A 20212-nucleotide genomic window follows, 5' to 3' on the forward strand; every position below is an offset into this window, starting at 1 on the left:
TATGTGGTACTATGAGAAAAAGAGTAAATTTGCATGAAGTCAGCAACCTTTGCCCTGTAAGGGAACATCTACTGCTGTGTGACCTGGGAAAGTTGGTATTTCCTCTAGACATGGAAAAGGAAGAATTACAAGGAAACATTCAAAGGGGAATCCAAACCCACAAAAAAAGGGTGGTCCTATGATTTGGCTTCTGCATGGATCATTTTATCTATGATCCCTTTGGGATACAGCAACAAGGAGGTGATGCCTAGTTGGGTGCTTGTTTCAGCCATGTAGATGGAAAAGCCCTTCTGAAACATTAGAAGGACCCAAGGCAGGAGAGTCTCTACCAAGAATCTCTCTTCTCACCCCAAAGCTGGATAGTAACCAGACTATGGGATAATTTAGCAGAAAGTGGGGTGTTTTACTGTAAGTATRTTCTTTGTATTGCTATTTGTAGGACTCTAAACGCTTTGAAGTGATTGACATCGATTTTAAAGAACTGGCCTATGAAGCTCAGAAAACCCCAAGTGTAGTTGAGGCCACCAATAAACCAGGTCTRTCTGAACACCTGGAGGATATTCAGAGCAGGTAGGTAAAATTTCCATCCTTGGATTTTGGTACTGTGATAAAGTCTGTTATTTACCCTGTACTCGATCCTTTCTCCCTGGACTATGCTGGGTTGTTTGTATTCACAAATCACAACACTTCTGATTTTTCTTGTGTTGTTTTATTTGTGATCCATCACCTTGAAGCCCCCAAAGTGCAGTCTGGCTTTATGTATGTACTAATTCTCATCCTGAATGTTGGTGAATATTGATTCAAGATGAGAATTTGCACCCATACAAAGCTGGGCATTCAGAAGACTTGAATAAGACGTGGACTCACTGCTACCCCAGATGCAATGTCTTAGATATCTATTCAGCATTCCGAGCGGGGATATCTGTAGCAGGCCTAAGTCCATGTTCTTTTAATTTACAAAGTTATCATTGCATGTATGCCCTTGATACATGGTATATAACTAGACTCTTTTAGGTCTAGGACTCTTTGTGTCCTGAGATGGATACACTTCTCATTGAACCTATGAGCTAGTCTGCTTGGAACACACTTAAGAACTTTATATGAAAGCTCTCATGTCAGTAGTAACAAAGCCATTTTTAAGCAGATAAGGCCAGTATTCCTCACAGAGGACTAACTGCGTGTTATTTATGAACTTTGTAAGCTGAGCAGTAGTTTAGTGTATAAACACTGAAAGATTTATTTTCTATTGGAGCAAACAAGTTTACTTTTGTTCAGGCTTCTCAAACACAAAAAGCTGAGTAGATTTGAATTGAACTTTAAAATACAGCTCCTCAGAATGAAAGCAGCTCTGGGGATCTTCATCCCAATGCAAAATCACCTGTGAAAATTATGAGTTTGTCTAAAACATTGGGTCAGACTGCAAAACCCTTTCTAACATCTTTTTCTCTGTGCATTTCTGCTGTTTTCATGAGGCTCCTCTGGCTTGGAGTTTCTTTGGTTTTGATCCTTGCAAGTAAAGACRTCTAGAAGGAGCAAAGCAGGCACCCACTAGCTACTATCTACTCTGTTGTCCTATTCAGAAAATGCTTTAGGAGGACCAGTCCACAGGCTAAGCTCACACCTTGCATTTCCATTTAGTAGGGAATAACCTGCTTGATAACCCAAAATGCAGTGTAAAATGTGAAGGAATATTTATCTGCCTGTTCTGGGCTGTTTATCTGCTCTATTTCCTCAGATTATCTCTTTGTGAGAAAGCTTTAGCTGAATATTTGGATACGAAGAGGTTGGCTTTTCCCAGATTTTACTTCATTTCTTCTGCAGATTTATTGGATATTCTTTCCAATGGCACCAACCCACAGCTGGTAAGCCTTTCACTTTGTCACCTTTGTGTTTTCAAACTGTCAKTGATACCACGGTGAAGGACTCTGTGTTGGAACTGTCCTGTAGCTTCTCCTTTCTTTCTTGAGTGCTTTTTCTTCCACCACCCCTTGATTTAATAACAGTTCCATCACAGCTGGCCTTCATCTGTCATCTCTGAAAGGCAGCGCGTGTACTGTATGTTGCCCTATCTAATCTTGGTGATGCTTGCAGCTGGTTCTGAAAGCATTTCACAGAGCAGAGCTCATCGGTGTTTTTGTTGTTACAAAAAAATGTTTTTGTGCTAGAATACAGTGAAGTTAGAGAAGACAATCTTTCCTGAAGATCTCAGCCAAAACTTCCTGCTGACTTTAGTCCCCCACCCTGGGATGCCACTGAGTAACGTCTGAGAGAAAGATTGAGTACTCAAGAGATAGAGATTGGGCACTCAGATCTGGAGGTATTGAACACTGCTAACAGCTTGGAAAGGTCCCTTTTTGATGCAGAAGAGACACTTACTATTCGGGCATTATTTCCTTCATCCACAAAGACCTTTGAGATTCCCTGGCTAGAGGGGAAGACAAGAGCATGCACTGAAAGAGGCAAGATAGTTGCTCGTCAGACAATAGCCGTGACCAAAGCAAGCAAATATATCTCTTGTGTTACCATTTCTATGAACCTCAGGGGCTGGGCTTGATGTCAGACCTTCAAGGCATAAAGATCTTGACTATCTCACTGAGGAAGCTTCTTTTCCCCAAACTGGCTTCCTGGGGGTAGTACCTGTATGCCCATGTGGGGAAATCMCTCTAAATGCACCATCTCCATGTTAACTATGGTAAATTGCCAGATCCTACTGTGGAGGAATTTGTAAAAAGCCTTTTTGTTTTAGGAAATGACCTCATTGTGCTCTTGTCTGTATTCAGCTGGGGAATGCTGACCTTTCCTGTCCCTTGGTAGGCAGAGTTTGGAGGATTTGGTCATGAAAAATTCTATAGAGGTTTTTGCATCGGGCAACTTGCGTAGCAGCATTAGAGTTAATTATTAGTGCTACAGTAGTTGCTGTCACTGGCCACTTTCTCTGGCAGATCTGTGCTCTGGCAGGGCTTGTTTAGGATATATGACTTGTTCTGAGTTATAAAACTGATCAAAATTTTCACAACAAAATGAAAAGTGTAAGGAATACACTCCTTATTCCAGCTTTTAGTAGTGGATAACTTTACTTGTCTAATTAAAAAAAACTTTTCGTCTAAGTAGATACAAGTGTTCATGAATGAAGCAGACTTGAATGAGCATTTTGGAAATGCTGTTGTTTGCCACGAACCTTTAACACTATTTACAGCTCTCTCTGCTTCTGGATGATTTCAGCCCTCAGCATCACAGATATATAGTTGACTGATATTTAAAATGGAGAGGAAAAAAATGCAGATAGAAAAGGTGCTGTGTCAAAATGCTCCATGGAATAAGAAGAAATTCCTGGAGTTTTCTGTGTTATTTGAAACTATTTGCAGTAAAATCAAAGTAAATGTCAAATGGGATCATACATGGATACACTCTTAGCCTTTCCATTGTAGTTTCAAAGTCTGTCCGATCATTCCTAAAGGAGGATTAAATACACAACGATATTATCCTCTTGAACTTGGTGTTGAACTTGTGCCGACTCAGGTGTATTTAAGGCTCCTATGGCAGCATTGCACCAAGCATTGGAATATGTCAGAATTCATGCTGACTGGCTAAGGTGTGGGAGTGGGCTGTGGGTATTTCTGAGCAGAAGCTTTAAGAAAAGGTTTCTGTGATTTATTCAAGAATTGAAAGGAGAGATTCTAATYTGAGGAGGTGCTGAATGTCAGTTGCTTCTTGGATCAGAGTAAGCAGTGCTTAGCACCTTCCAGGATTTTGCTGTACTTGAAGGTGCATTACTGAGGTGTACCCCCTGCAGGACTGCTTGTGTTGTATCCCTGTAATCCTTTGTGAGTTAATGTGTCATGATTAAATGGACAAGTCCACTTATCTTTCTCTGAAAGCATCAGACCATCAGATGTCTCACGTGGTTCTCTTTTCACTTTTCACCTGCGGAAGTCTGGTTGGGCTTTGTCTGCACCTCCCTGGCTGTCTTAGAGAGGTAGCTCCTGTCTGATACCAGTCTGTGAATTGACCCTTAGTTTGAGAACATCGGTCTTGGGAGAAGCCAGTCTTTGTTGGTGGTGGCATGTGACACACAGAGTGATGAAGCTGTGTGCTATATAGTGATCTGGAAAAAGCTCTGATGACCTGTTGAGCTCACACTAAACCGATGGCAATGYTGAGAACCCATTGAAACAATTCTATCTGTTAGCTTTTCAATCAAATGTGAACAGGACAAAACTAAATTATTCTTTTCCTTCTGGAAGGGCCCCTTAAGTCAAGATGGAGGGGTTCATGGAAGTCTGGGCCATTGAGCTGCTTACTGGGTCTTGGGCAGAAATAGAGACCTTTGTTCCCCTAGSCTTTCTATTGGCACATAATTGATTTCTAGTAGTGAACTTTCATGCTGAAGAAATATGGAGTTTCACTGCGGTCTTCAAGAAAATTCTACAGTGTACTGTGAACAGGATGAGTTAGAGCGATAGCTAAAGACCTTTCATCTTTATGTACAGGGCAGTGGGGCGGTAATCATGTAATGTTTTAGATATTTGCTTTCTGTGGTGTTGTTCTGTATGGGAGCTTAGCCAATAGGGAAGCAAGACTCATTAAGGTGTATCTGTTTTCTGGATAAAGTAGAAATAAATGGAAGTATTGGGAGGGACACAGGTACAGAGCAAGAGGCTTATAACAACAATGTCCTGACCATGCATGAAAACATAGTCCTACCAAGAGGTTCAGAACATGCTTTTTGAGTATGACTCTGTGCCCATGACGTGCATATYGTGCTGTCCGTGCTGCTTGTTCTGTCATGGTCACTTTATTGATACAATTCCCTTTGCAGGTACAGCGTCATCTTTCTAAACTCTTTGACAACTTGGCAAAGATGAAATTCCAGCTGGACTCTGAGCAAAAGCCAACAAAGATTGCTCTGGGAATGTACAGCAAAGAAGAAGAGTATGTCAACTTTAGTGAGCCCTGTGACTGTAATGGGCAGGTAAGATGGAAGACCCTGACCTTGTCCATCAGTATTATCTAGTGGAATCTACTCTCCTGCCCTTTGCCTGGGCATTGCACCATCCTTGCACCATAATCCTTGCTCCCACTGTGGATTGGTTGTCACTAAAGTGAGGCATAAGTCTCTGAGTTCACAGTGGGAGTGAGAACTGTGGCCTTTTTCCTGCTTTTTTTTTTTTAAGTACATTTTTTAACAGGTTCCAAATTTGGTCTTACAGCTTGTGCAAATATCCTGAATGGAGAAGAGGGGTATAGATAGAAAATAGACTAAAATATTTCATAATACCTCCACATAGGCATCTTTTGCAAAAGGGTACTTTTTTCTTGTTTTCAAATCCTTTTCCTTTCATAGGAAGAATCAAAYTATGAACGGCAAGAATCAAACTGCTACTCAACTTGTATGTCCTTGTAGTCGCACCTTTCTCTGTGGAATATATAGGAGGCTAAAATACATGATATAAGCCACTGAGCTTCATAGTGGTAGAGCTTGCTGCTTTTAAACTATCTTCTCAGTGAGGATTTTGCCAGTGAAATATTAATTTCAACAGGAATCTCTTGTTCCCAAATTTGGCACCAACTTTTGCTTGCTGCTGGCAGATTGTGCCTGAGTCCCATGTGTGATTCTTCTTACGGGCTGGAGGTGGAATACATTGAAGCAAATGACTCATCAGTGAAGTTCATTTTGATTTCCGGAATAGCTGGAGTTTAAGCAAAGCCTGCCTTGCATTGCTAGTGTCTATAAGAGCCTGCAAATGCATGCTACTCCTGAAATACCAGAATCAGCTAAATCCGCTGAATCTAAAGTTTCTGAGTCATGTTTGACATGAGTGTTAAGATGCTTGTCCCGTCCTATATCTCCACTTATTGCCAAAAGTGCTTAAGAAGAGCAAATGTGTTACTACATTTTAATATCTTCTCCAGGTTGAGATCTGGCTGAATCACGTACTAGATAGCATGAGGGCTACTGTGAGAGACGAGATGACAGAAGCAGTCACAGCTTATGAGGAGAAGCCCAGGGAACAGTGGCTCTTTGACTATCCGGCCCAGGTATCTGTCTCTGTCCTGATTGTCTCCTCTTTGACYGGCACACTGGAAAAGGCAACTCATGGTTTCTCTTTCCATCCTGCCTTGTCTTCTTTTAGTAATGGCCTCTAGCTGTTGATGGAGAAGGTTCTGRCCTCCACAGTGCTATCCATGAGGGAGGAAGGGATGATTTGTTCTTGGTGTTGGGAATCCCGTGAATGGAGTTTCCAAGCTAAGGTCCATGGTCTACTTGGGGTTCTAAGGAGAATATACTGTTGGTTGGATAACAGAACTCATGGATTTAGGCAATACCTTTTGTGCCCTAGTGAGTCGTGGAGTAGTTTATACACTCACAGAAGGAGACAGGGATGTAGCAGGAAAAAAGAAATGGTGAGGRTTAATAAGAGAGAAGAGTCTCTCAGATTCACTTTTAACAGTCTCGTGATCATTGCCTGTCCTGCTCTGCCTCCTCTGCCACATCTGGAAAGTAAAAGATGCTAATTTACTAATAAGTAGCTGCTAAATATGGTTGTATCACTGATGTGATGTTTGAAATTAGTGTCACAGAGCAGGTCCCTGTTGTCATGTCTGCTGTGATTACTGTATCAAAATTACTTGATTTCATGTCCTGGTTGCTTGGTTTTTAATAATCTTGTGGATCAGACACTCTTAAACMTAAGGTAACCCTGGTGTTTTCCCTGGCACTGAGCAAGCCCTTTCCCSTAGGTGGCTCTTTCCTGCACCCAGATTTGGTGGACGACTGAGGTTGAGATTGCTTTCGCCAGAGTGGAGGAAGGCTATGAGAATGCGATGAAGGAGTATCACAAGAAGCAAGTGGCCCAGCTGAATACCCTCGTTACAATGTTGATTGGGCAGCTCTCCAAGGGTGACAGGCAGAAAATCATGACCATATGTACCATTGACGTGCATGCTCGGGATGTGGTGGCGAAGATGATAGCTCAGAAGGTTTGTGTTTATAGCTCAGCACTGTCCTCTTTTGGATAGGAGAGTTAATGGGGTAGTAGGGTGACCAAGGCTTGTCCACTGCTGGATACATTCAGATCACTGCCTACCTCAGTGGGAGATGCATGACTGATATAACTCATACAAAGTTGTAAGGAGGCAAAAAAGTACCTCCTAAGCCTACAGTACTGCTATGCGTCATGACCCTGCAACACTGAGGGGCCTGTTGTACTTGTCACAGGTTCACACTGGGAGTGAAAGTGGGATTAGGACTCTTCCCTCATCTCCCCTTATCCTTTTGGAGGTGGCCAGGCTACAATCAAGTTTTCTGGCTTCAGGGACTCAGCTGGAACAGGCAATGGCTTGGCCCAGTTTGTGATGAAACAGTCCCTCTTCCAGGCCCTGCCCACTGGTTGCAGAGAGAGTGCTGGCCATGAGTGTCCTTATCCTGCTGTCCACAGCCTGTTTTTCTGGTGCTGACTGTGGCTCCTTTCCTCAGAAGAGTTGTCTAGACAACCTCTGCTCCTTCTCCCATTCCATTGACTTTATAAGAGCCTCTTCCCAACTTGCTGCTTCTTAYATTTATCTTTTCTTCGTATGATTTTATTTTTTTTGTGATGCTCTTTCTTGTGGCTATCTAGACTAATTCTCCTTTTCCTTTCCCAGCAAGGTGGTCACTACTTTGATTCCTCCCCTCTACTAATGGGAAACTGGGGCTCTGAGAGGTGATAGTTCTCACCACATCTGTCTTCACTGGACTGGACTCAGTCCATCCCTGATGTAACTTCATTACAATCACCATTTTGGTACCCAAGTTATGCATACCCAGCATCCTTGGCCTTCAGATGATGGTGCTTTGTGGATACATTTCAGGTGGACAAYGCTCAGGCATTCATTTGGCTGTCACAGCTCCGGCACAGATGGGCTGATGAAGAGCAACACTGTTTTGCCAATATCTGCGATGCCCAGTTCCTGTACTCCTATGAATATCTTGGCAACACCCCTCGGCTTGTGATCACTCCATTGACTGATAGGTAGGTCGCAGGAAGACACTGGGGTATCTAGGCTATCACTAAGTCAAAAACAGCTGCTCACCACAGACAGGTTTAGTTTGGATACCTGAATCTATTCTGTTTCTTCTCCATGTCCCAGCAATCCTGTGGTAGAGCTCTAACTCTCTCCTATCTTGTAATTTCATTGTGGTACCTTCTGAGAGTATGTTTGCCTCAGATCCTAGAGTGGGATGCAGCTCACAGATTAAGACATTCGGTTGTGTACAGAGGTGCCAATATCTCCATTTAGTCATTGAATCTAGAGATCTTTTCATCGTACCTTGAACTAGGCATGTATGGYTTGATTCAGCTCTCTAAATGTGGACATTAAGGCCACTTAAGAAGTTCTGCCGTGTCCCACCTGCCTTCCAGCTCCCTCTCCAAAAGTATACAAGTTGTCTGCAAACCTCATGTCACATCTGCTGACTAATCAGCTGACTCAAGCCTCCATGCATGGTCAGGTTTTGTTGGCTGTATTGACTACATCTCTTTGACTTACACAGGGAGCACAGACACCCACATATGGGTACCTCCCTGTGTGTCATCAGTTTTAGAGCCAGAGGAGCTTTGGGGCTTGCTGTGGCATCATGTGGTGTCATTCTGAAACCATCTGAGCAGATTTCTGCAAGATGATGGAAAATGAGATGCTTTGGGTTGAGAGCTTTGGGCAGCAAGAGAAAGGTCCTTTTGTCTCCGAAAAGCCCACCTGTTCTCATGYTATCTGGGATCTGGGACATGCCTAGTATCGATCAGCAGTAGCGGGTTTCACAGAAAGCTCAAGCCCTGAYGTGAGCAGGTTGAGCAGACCCAGATGGAAGATGAGTGCCTCTGGGGAAAAAGCACAGACAGGCAGGTGGTRATTAATGACAAGGAGGGCTTTCAGCTTATACATGCACTCTGCTCACATAGTGCTTTGCAGAATGAGGGTGCGTTACCAAAATCCCATTGCTCTGGACCACATCAGTGACCTGTTGGACCAAATCTCAGTCTCTTTCCTTTTTTTTTTGCTTTTTGCTGTGGAAGATGTTACATTACCTTGACCCAGTCACTACATTTGACCATGAGCGGAGCTCCTGCAGGCCCTGCAGGCACCGGCAAGACAGAGACTACTAAAGATTTGGGACGAGCCCTGGGTATCATGGTATATGTGTTTAACTGCTCCGAGCAGATGGACTACAAGGTAGTGTTTCCTTTCCTCTCTGGGAGCTGTACAGGGGTCTGTGGGAGGCAGAAGCCCAAAWGATGCTCCATCAGGAGCTGAGTGCCTCATTACGCTCTTTCCCTGCCCTTTGGAGCTAACCTTTCATGTGAAATACTTCAAAAATTTTGGCCTATTCAGTTAAGAATGAGGCTCCACTGGTACTTTTAGCACTGTCATTCCTTCCCACCATGCTCACAGGCTGATGTGCCTTGGCATAAAGAGAGATCTATCTTGCTTTTTTTTGTTTGTTTTTGTTTGTTTGTTTGTTTTTTGAGATCCTTTACCAGGAGAAGGCCAAAGCCTGCTGAACCTTCAGTCACTGCATAACATTAAATTGTCAGATTGTGTCTTGCTCCCTGCATGTCTGGCATGGTATAGTGGTTCTGGTAGCTTCAGATCATATTTTATTCAGTTTATAGGCTCTCCCAGGAAGCAGGACTGTCAGTAATTCAACACAGGTGACCTTTAAATGAAGCTTGTGCACAGATATATTGAGAAAGTGCAATTAACAAATCAAATGGCAAACTGTGCAGAGCTATAAATATTATAATTGAGTCGTGCCTGCTGTTTCCATGCACTTTTCTAAATACCCACAATAGACTGTAAATTGCTATAAATAAACAGGYTGAGAAATAAAATCCCCCCCCCTTTTTTTCCTGGAGTTGCTTCCATTGGTAATGTCATGTTTGTAATTTTTTGTTTCAGTCTTGTGGGAATATTTACAAAGGCCTTTCCCAGACGGGAGCCTGGGGCTGTTTCGATGAATTTAACAGAATCTCAGTTGAGGTACTTTCTGTGGTGGCTGTACAGGTAAGTGAGGAAACACTCATAAATAAGTATAAACAAGGCAGAGCCATGTTCTTCTCACTGGAGTGAAGGTAAATACGGAAAGTGCATGTTGCTGGTTTCACAGTTTAGTGTTAGGTAAGGGATTATATCCCCAAATTAATTAATCCCATGAATATCACAGCACTGYCAAAACATAGCAGTCATGTGCTGTGAACATGATTGTCACTTCTTTTCTCTCCCCATGTACAACATTTGTGTTGGGGCAGTTCTTTATAGCGCCTTTTCCTAAATCTATGTACAACGTGGCTCTATGCTTATTCTTCTCTGAGGAGGAGAATTTGTATTATTAACATGATGTGTGTTAGTTATAGAACACCATTTTAGGAAACAGAACTATCTTTACTTATAGCTACTCAGTCTGTCTCCTGCCACCTAGGGAGGCATGGGAATAGTTTTCAAGGAGAGGGTGGGAGGAAAGCAGGGGGAATGGTTGTTTATGGGGCTGATTCAAAGCCTTCTGGACTTTTTAGGTTACTGTTGTCTCCAGTCAGGCACAGAATGTGTATTGTATGTGACAAATGGGAATAAATTTAAGATAAACTTTCTTAACATTTACATGTCATCAAGACTATGTTGTTTTTTCCTTCTTTCTGTTTGCATGTGGTTGTAGATTTAATTTCAGTGTTTGTAATAGAGCTTTGTGAAATGCCTAGAGAGAGGATATTACTAGCTGAGTGGAATGCTTTCTAAAAGGACAGCATTCAACCCCAGGATTGCAGTGAAGTCCTCATAAAAGCCTGTAACTGCCAGGTGACACTCAATAACTGGAACCTCTGGCAGAAGTACAGCCCTTATTTATGTGTTTACCTAGGATACACTGATAGCATGGAATTAAATGTAGGAAAGAGCTATTTGAACTGTGTGCTACCAATGCATAGACATTTTCCCTATAGGATGATTTCTAGTCTCCTGCTTAATCCAACTGCTCAGTGCATTTTATTGATGATTTTCATGTACAGCATGTCAGTAATCCTGAGAGAGGTACTAGAAAGTAGACTGCCCTCCCCATCATGCTGGAGAGTCTTGCTTGCTTGTGTTTATGTACATTCTGTCACTTTGCCTCCTCCCTCCCCTCCTGCTACTGACCTATGAGTAAATCTGAAATTATTTTATGCAAGGGGAAGGATTTCACTAGGAGAGACTCCTGGCAGTCTTCTCGTAAGTGCCCGGTGGGTGGTGAAGGAGCACTCTGTTAGGGTAACTGCTGCAAGTGTGAATCCCCTCTGGTAGGGATTGAAATTTAGATAAGCATTATAACTTGGCAGCAGGGTGAGAGCAGTCCTACTGCCTCTCCTGGCCCTTACTTGGAGAGTTGTGGCTGGATGTTGTCCAGACTCTAAACCACACTGGCATCCTCTGAAAACTGCAAACATGCCCTCTTGCAAGGTAGACTGGGAATCCTGTGGCTTCCAGCTACCTAGAGTTTGGGCATAGGATATGTGCTCAAATGCATTGTCCAGACTGAGTTTGCTCTGACCTGGCCATAATAGAACATTTTGAGCCTTGGAGAACTTCASTGTAGGAAGCTGAGATGCCTGAGGATCTGAAGTTCTTCTGGACTCAAGTGTCAGCTGAGAGCAGAGTTTTAGGATCCCTGTGTGTGATTTAGGTCTTGCATTCTTCATACACCCTGCTTTTGGCTTAGAATTGTAGGAAGTAAAATCTAGAAGCAAGAAGTTCCTATTTCCTTGTAGATCTTACAATCAAGATATTGTTCTGAACCTCTCCATGGACTCCTTGGTCTTCTCATCTTCCTTTCACTCAGAATTGGTACCTTATATGACTTCCCAAAGAAGCCCTGGGCTGGGACATGAGTTTATATATCGTTCCCTTTCAACTTCTCTTCTGTCAGATTCTAGTTTAAAATTGACATTGAAAATAAGTCTTTGACGATCTTAAAATAAAAGAAGAAATCAAACAAAAGAAGCCCAGATATGACTCAACTGTTAATGATTCTTTTGCTCCTGGCTGGAGTGCTGCATCTGAATAAAGCAACATGGCTGTCATTCCTTCATCGTGTCTCCTGGCTGCTATTAAGAATGTAACCATGGCAATATTTAATTGGCCATCTTAGTCATGCAGCTAATGTCGATATGCTTTCTTACAGAAGGAATTCAATTAATTGCTTACCTTTAAGATAGCAAACAGTGGTAAGGTGAGAGTGGTGAAATAGAGACATTTCTCCCTCACTTGAGTACTGTCTGTGAAAGGATGACTTAACCCAAATAAACTTGCTCTCTTCAGAAGGTGAGAAATGAGAAAAACAAAATGCAATCGCACAAATGCAAAAGACAGCCTAACGTTAGTGAGTAAAAGTGGCAGTGGGGTGTTTCACAGCTTCCGCTTTATGCTATCAGTTTTATATAAAACATCTAATATCCCAAAATCTTGGGATATGATATCAAGTAATTAGTTTGTGATTGATTTGGGAGGCAGTTTATTGGGAAACACTGCTCATTTTSTGGCCCTAGTGTTTTATTCAAGGAACAGAACAGGCACAGAAGGATTTTGGGATACCATGAAGAGCAATAGTGAATCTGTATGTAGACGCATGAAGAGAATAAGAGGTCCACATTGTGTTGGGCTCTTKGGGACTGCATTTGGCTGTTGATTGTATTCTAGATGCATGGGCAACCCTGCATCTCTTCTCATGTGTCTGGCCTAGTGCTAGGTTAGGAAGCTGAAAGAGATGGTGCACTTTGCACTTTGTCCAATTCCTTCAGCTCTCTTTGCTTTGTCAGAGTTTGGTGATGAAAGATTGATACTGTCGCACAGATTTACTCCAAATAGTGTATAAAGCTTTACAAGGTCACTAAAACAATAGTGATAAGCCATGTTCATCATGAGGCCAAATATAAAGAAGGTAGCCTTGTTGTCTGAGGTGTTTGTTTTCATAACTGAACATCAGTACTAAAATACAGACTTGGTTCTTAGGTGAAGAGTGTGCAGGATGCTATACGGGACAAAAAGAAATCCTTCAATTTTCTTGGAGAAGACATTAACTTAGTACCCTCAGTAGGTATTTTCATCACCATGAACCCTGGTTATGCAGGTCGAACTGAGCTACCTGAGAATTTAAAAGCTCTTTTCAGGTGAGTCGAGATCAARTTTTGTGTCCTGTGTAATGGTAGCAGTAGTTGCCTTTTGAGTGTCTAGACTTGGCTTTATTTCCTTCGGGAATTCATTGTCGTTGGGGATTCTCAGATAATTTCTACCTTACAGAGAAGCCTGAGTCTGGGAATGTACAGGTAGGGCAAATTGCAATGATAAAGTCAGTGTGGACCTGGCTCATAAGAGTAGTAATGGAAGATAAAGCTGCAAATCCACTGCCCTGTCATCTCTGCAAATGAGTTCCTGATTAGGAATGAGCTAASGGTGTTGCTGCTTTTTGGCTTATCTTTAGGTAGCTAGATAGTGTAACAGAACAGCCCAGGTTCTTCACCCAGGCTGGGCATCCTCATTCATCTTCTACCCTCCCACTTAGCTGTGAAACAGCAATCACAGGCCAACATCCTCTGACCACTTTGCTTCATAACTGCATACCTCTCTGAGCTTGGGCATCCATTTCACCACTGGTAGAATGCCTGGAACAGGATTAGGTGTGACACAGGACGCTCATTGCTACCTCYCTTTCCTGCCAGCCACCATGCCAACACTGATCATGCTGGGAATGACTCAACCTATTTTAAGCGCGGTTCGAAGCCTTTGCAGGAGTGAGGAGAGAGGCCYGTTTTTGTGCCAGTCTTCAGGTTCCTGGGCCAAGCCACTTTTTTTCAGGCCATGCTTGCTGGTATTTGGTCTCCCAACCAGCAGAACAATGTCACTGCCTAGAAAGGCAATCTTGAGCCATTTTACAAAGGAGAGACTTTAACAACTGTTTTCTTTTGAATATTCTGATCTTTCTCTGCTAGTGCTGGCACTGGTGTCTTCAGGTTAACTTAAAAGCAGGCTCACATTTCAAATCAGAACAAAGCCCAGATAAATCCAGTGAAATCTGGGTAGTGAGCTCCTGTGTCTTTTCAGCTGGGTAAAAGCAGTGTAGGCTTTTTGTTTTGCATGCATCCTCTGAATTCAAACCCATGCTAGCCCTCACTAATAAATAATGGCAGTTTATTTTATCTATGCCCTGTTTATAAGGCCTTTAGATGAGAAATACTTGTTCTGCGGTTTTTTCTCTACTATGTTTTTAGGCCATGTGCGATGGTTGTGCCAGATTTTGAGCTGATCTGTGAAATTATGTTGGTGGCTGAGGGTTTCATTGAGGCCCGTGCACTAGCAAGGAAGTTCATTACTCTGTACCAGCTCTGCAAAGAGCTCCTGTCCAAACAGGTGAGTCTGCTTTCATGACTAGATAATACGATGAAACATGTTGATCTTCAAACAACCAGTAGCACAGCATCCTACCACTTCTGTAGCTAGAACTTCACAGCTTTTCTTTAATGACTGCATTTAGTCTGGCTACTGGGAGAAGGTTTCTGATTGTCAGAGCAATGAAATTTTCGAACTGTTTGTTTGTTTGTTTTTTGAGAATCTACAGGAGCAAAAGTGTTTCATCAACTGCATTAATATTAGAGATTTTTCAATGGATTCAAGTGACACTGTGGTTTAGGAAGTACTTGGTGATCCTTTACTTATCAGTTCTCCTATTTCTTATTGAATTTCCTGCCTTTAAGTGTTTTATGACATCTGCACTTCTCTGAGTTCAGTGTAATGATTTCCTGTGTTGTCATATGTTGGCCAAGTAGGGTSACTTTTAATGCAAACCTCTGATTAGTCAGATTTTTCTTTATAATTATTTGCATAAATCAAAGTTGAGTCCKGAGAAGAATTGGTTCAGAACTTCAGATGGAAAACGTAATCTTAGCTGTGACAGCACAAGGCTGGGTGGGGGATGCCTCGTCACAGAAATCTATGTCTTATCTTTTGTTTTGGGGTTCTTGGTGGAAGCTGTAGTCTCCCACATAACACAACTTAACACTTGACTGTTTTCTGGAGGATGTTAATAAAGCATCAAAAAAAAAAAAAAAAAAAAAAAAGGATAACTTGCTGCTCTGAGAGCTCCTCTAATGCCACTCTGTGATCCTTTTTCAGCAGTATCCTTAGTGGCCTTGCTCAGTGGGCTGTCTATGGCTTAGCACCCAGTGGTGTAATTTCTGACTGTGCCTAGTAATCTTGTGATGGGCAGAATGGAGAAACCTAGGAGTTAGGAGCCTCATAATGAACTAACAAGACGTTCACCTTGGTAGTTTGTGCGGATACTAGGGATCTGGCTGGCCTTGCTTTAGCTGCTTTTTGTTTTAGGTAGAATGAATTGGTTAGGTCTCAAGAGTGCAAGTCCTAATTCTGTACYATTGCCATCTCTGAGCTCACATGGTGGGAAGAGCTGAGTTATCCTTAATACTCTCCTTGGCAGGAATCTCACCTACTGAATTGGAAATCAGGTGACTCATGCCTCAAGCTGGTTGAGGTCTCTGGCTATGATGTAATTAGTAGATTTGGATTTATTTCCAGTGCTAGCTTGTCTGGCAATCTGGAGATGCTAATTCTTCCCCATATGCAGCAGTGGACTATCTAAGCGTAAAACCATCCCTCCTTTTTCTCCTGTGTAGGATCACTATGACTGGGGCTTACGTGCTATCAAGTCAGTGCTAGTTGTTGCTGGCTCCCTCAAGCGAGATGACCCAGAGCGACCCGAAGACCAGGTTCTGATGCGATCTCTTCGTGACTTCAACATCCCAAAGATTGTGACTGATGATATGCCGGTSTTTATGGGTCTGATTGGGGATCTTTTCCCTGCACTGGATGTGCCTCGGAAGCGTGATCTGAATTTTGAGTCATTTGTGAAGCAGGCTGTCTTGGACCTCCGGCTGCAGGCAGAAGACAATTTTGTGCTCAAAGTAAGACTAAACAATCTTCTGCTCTAGCTATGCCACCATCAAATCATTTGTGTTTTCTCAACCATCTTTGTGAGGACACAGTCTGCTATACAGTCATTTATTTCCTACCAATACAGGGCAGGCACAGACTCATGGGATCTGTTCTTGCTTCTAGAGCCTAAGAGATCCTTTGGTGCAGGGTCTGGTGCAGTCACAGCTGCTTGAGGCCAGCACGGGCCTAGTCCTAAATAAGCCACTGGGTTTACAAATRATTTACAGAATTCTTGTGGCTTTACCTTGAAAGTATGGCCCTTGGAGACCAGAGCCTCAGCAGCAGATAGCTAACAGCTATTCAGATGTAAGTAGTGCTGGAGGTTTATCTGCAGCCTGAGGATTTGGCCCATCCTGATTAGAGCGACTAGACCAAACTCAATGCCAAATCCATTTCTTTCTTGGATTCCTCTTTCTGAAGAAAAGGCTCAATGGGAACTATTTGGTAGATCTGAACTTTAGTATTTTTGTCTGAAATCTGGGTGTGTTTTTCTCAGGTGGTGCAACTGGAGGAGCTGCTGACAGTCCGACACTCTGTCTTTGTGRTGGGTAATGCAGGCACAGGCAAATCTCAGGTGCTGAAATCCCTGAACAGGACTTACCAGATAATGAAGCGCCGTCCTGTCTGGACAGACCTCAACCCCAAGGCAGTCACCAATGATGAGCTTTTTGGCATCATTAACCCTGCAACAAGGGAATGGAAAGATGGTAAATGTATTTTCACCTCTGAACCTGTAGATGAAGAAGGATCGTTTAGTGAGCTTCCTGAGCAGCAACAGGATGACCGGTTCTTTGAGTGCAGGTCTCAAAATTCGGACATTTGTCTGCTGCTCACAGCCAAGTGGGAGTTTGTTGTTAAAAGGGTACATAGGAATTTTTAGCCWTTTGATCTTCAAATGAGAAATATAGCATGAATCTGCTTTAACTTACTTGCCTTAAGAATAAATATCATGTCAATTAATCCTCACATGTACCAGTTTCTAAATGGGACAGGCAGCTCCTCCGAGAGGGCTGGACCAGTGATGCAAGAAAGGTAGGTGCTGAATTCTTCTCTGCCCTATGTTGTGCTGCGAGGCCCCACAACATGTACTGTCTCCAGGTTTCAGTTGTTGGTAAGACATACACCAGCCCTATAGCAGTGCTTTCTCGTACCTCGGAACTGCAAGTACTGCTGCTCAATCTTTCTGTAGTATGCCATAATTTCCCAGTCTATTGATCCTGAGCATTCCTGAGGGGAAAAAAAAAGATATATGTCTAAAATCTACTGAAAGATCATGAGAAGCTGTAGTGAAAATGTTTGATTGTGTCTAATGTGGAAAGGCAGTTCTGAYTGTGGCTTGTTTGGGAGGTGTGGAGGAGGTATGAGAAGACATTGCTATGAATCATCCTCAACCAGAATCTCTCCAAGAGATGAACTGCCCACCCACCTCCCCTGTTCCCAGCTATGGACCCTTTCTGACCACTTGCTCTGCTCCAGTACCAGAGTTAATTTCATTTGAATTGAAGTTAGGGATCATAAATCAAAAGTGATATAGAGAAAGTGATGGAATATAGCTTGAACTCTCTAGCCTGACTGCAGGAGTTTGTGCAGATCAAGGACCTCTGGTATTATTTAACAGCAGGGGGGAACATTTTAAAGGTGGCTGTCCAACGCTTTTCTAGCCTATGACATTTCAAGTGACTTCAGGGGCCTCCACCCTGAAGTTTTAAGGCAAGTATTTTTTGCTTTAATCACACCTGAAAATTTTATTTTTGTCAAATATCAGCAAACAGATTTCCCCATAGTCCAACAAAAGATGATGCATTCCTTCACATATTAACCTTATATACTGACTTTTCTTCTTCCTKTTTTCCCCCATCACTGCTTTCAACATCAGAAGTTGAAAATATTATGCGTAGTAGATGGTAAAAGCTCCAAGAGAATCCTAAAAATATTCTTCATAGAACCAAACTYTTTAAATTCCTTAGCCAGGTTTATGGTGTGGACACCAAAATTTAGAAGAGAAGCACTTTTCTCTCCACTGCTGTCATGATGCATGTGAAGGGAGCACTGGTGATCTGAGACAGTAACTATTTCTGGTAGTAATGATCTTGGAGTAATTTTGGAAACTGTGTCCAACATGTGAGGAATTGAATGAGGGAATTATTATTATTTTTTTTTCGGACTTGACCTCCAGATCAGTACCTGTCGCATTTGCTCTGCACAAACTGTCTTCAGTCGTGTAATTCCTGATATTCCTGATATGGACCACACAAAAATAGCTTATCCTGGAGGGGAAGATGCTTGTCACAATTCACTAGAAGACTTTTTTTAATGTTTTTTTAAAAATGTTTTTTCATGAAAATGAAAGTCTCCCTAGGTATTTTCACATGTAGAGGACAGCGATAGTTTTGTGGAATTTTCATTTGCTTTGCAGTACTGCTGCTCTATTCCCAGCCTTCTTGCTCCTCTTAACATTCATTATTTACTCCCCTCGAGATACTGTATCCTCTCTGTCTCCTTGATTTTACTGACATTTTGTTCTGTCATTCAATGTCATTCTGTGCTTGTTCTCCCCTCAATCTCACTAAAGCCATGACCCAGAGTTTAATGCATCTTGATTTCCCTGAAATACTTTGAGCCACAAAAACAGTTATAAGAAATTCCAAGGCTTATTAAGATGGGTTTCTTTGCATTGTATAATYCTACTCTTCATTTCTCTTCACTTCTCTTATCCTTCATGAGCCTCAGGGGGAAGGAAGCTTGTGTGTAGGTCTCCARTTGTTTTCAGTTTTGCTAACTAATAATTTTTCTTCAGAGCAGACTAGACTCATATCATGGCATAGTAACATTTATTACTTAAAACATGTACAGGTRCAGAGTTCTGAATGCTTAAGAGGAAAGCATTGAGTAGGATAATTTTTAATAAGTTGTTAGGGAAAACTGGTAGAGCAGGAGGCAAAATCAGTGTTCATCAAGATATTCATGTTATTGTCCTAGGACTGTTTTCGTCAATCATGCGAGAGCTGGYCAACATAACACATGATGGCCCCAAGTGGATGGTACTAGATGGAGATATTGATCCAATGTGGATTGAGTCTCTTAATACTGTGATGGATGATAATAAGGTAATGCATAAAGTTAAAGAAGCAAATATTCCTTGATTGCATGGCAAGATTCAGTCTCAGAGAAATAAACCTGCTGAAATAATACCTCTTGGAATAATACTGTTGTGATGCTATTTTTTTTTTGAGAGAACTAGAGTGAGATGTATACACACATGCATATATATTCATATATGTGTGTGTGTGTGTATAAAAATACACATATATGTAATGAAAATGATGCATGAGGAAAATAGCCGAAAGCCTRTATTTTCTTTGGAATTTCACTTTATGGGAGGACTAGAATCATGAGTAACCATAGATGTCCTGATCATAATTTCAAGCCCTTTAAAATGGAGAATGGAGTCATATTCCTGCACCTTTTCCCTTACATAAGAGAATGCTCTTTATTTTGGGCTGTCAAAGAGAGAGAAGTATTTCTTCTGTGTTAGAAATCAGCTGCTTTACTTTGAGACACTGGGCTAACAGCAACAAAGGTTCCTAGTACGAAAACTGAACATATTTCATTCCCGTTCCTGGGGAGGGTATTCACCTCAGAATTACACTGCCACTATTTGTCTACTACTTGCAGGTGCTGACTCTGGCAAGCAATGAGAGGATCCCTCTGAACCCAACAATGCGACTAGTCTTTGAGATCAGCCACCTGCGCACGGCCACTCCAGCGACTGTGTCCAGAGCAGGTGGGTCCTGACGTGAGCAGGAGGAGTTGATACTCTTCCTGCAGGAAATGATCAGCCCAAGCTTCACCATAGGACTTTGCGTGGACCAAATGGGTGTTAGTGCTATTAACTAGTGTCTTTCAGTGGCCAATTTGATCCCTGTTGAAAGTTCCCCACCTAGGGTCACAGCTGCCTTTGGTGGGCAGGGTAAGTTCCTGAAGCACGTGGACAACCTCAGGATCTTGACTCCAAATCCAAGTGTGGAGGTGTCACCTGGGAGATTTACCCAGAGTTTCTGCCTGTTGATGGGTAATGATGGCTTCAGAAGTGCCAAGAGAGTGCTTCTGCTCTGCAACGCCCTGTAATGACCTGATAAGGAGAGGGACGGTCCATATCCCAAACAGCTCTTGATCTTCTGGAGAAGTATGTGAAGTAKGGGAG

At 42.4% G+C, this 20212-nt stretch overlaps 1 protein-coding gene across 1 annotated transcript in view; it reads left to right on the forward strand.

Annotated features, from left to right (window-relative positions):
• DNAH9 (dynein axonemal heavy chain 9) overlaps positions 1-20212 on the forward strand; it is a 211248-nt gene that overhangs the window by 35148 nt on the left and 155888 nt on the right. The window contains exons 21-34 of the mRNA XM_085306864.1: positions 440-570; positions 1736-1862; positions 4820-4972; positions 5914-6039; positions 6742-6981; positions 7852-8012; positions 9054-9210; positions 9937-10041; positions 13015-13172; positions 14271-14409; positions 15690-15977; positions 16505-16715; positions 18988-19115; positions 19684-19792. Of these exons, the coding sequence (XP_085162990.1) occupies positions 440-570; positions 1736-1862; positions 4820-4972; positions 5914-6039; positions 6742-6981; positions 7852-8012; positions 9054-9210; positions 9937-10041; positions 13015-13172; positions 14271-14409; positions 15690-15977; positions 16505-16715; positions 18988-19115; positions 19684-19792 (2233 nt within the window). The remainder of the gene's footprint in view (positions 1-439; positions 571-1735; positions 1863-4819; positions 4973-5913; positions 6040-6741; positions 6982-7851; positions 8013-9053; positions 9211-9936; positions 10042-13014; positions 13173-14270; positions 14410-15689; positions 15978-16504; positions 16716-18987; positions 19116-19683; positions 19793-20212) is intronic.

This window comes from Rhea americana, unplaced genomic scaffold, assembly GCF_003343005.1.
Source record: "Rhea americana isolate MKP2758 unplaced genomic scaffold, rheAme1 scaffold_249, whole genome shotgun sequence".
NCBI lineage: Eukaryota > Metazoa > Chordata > Aves > Rheiformes > Rheidae > Rhea > Rhea americana.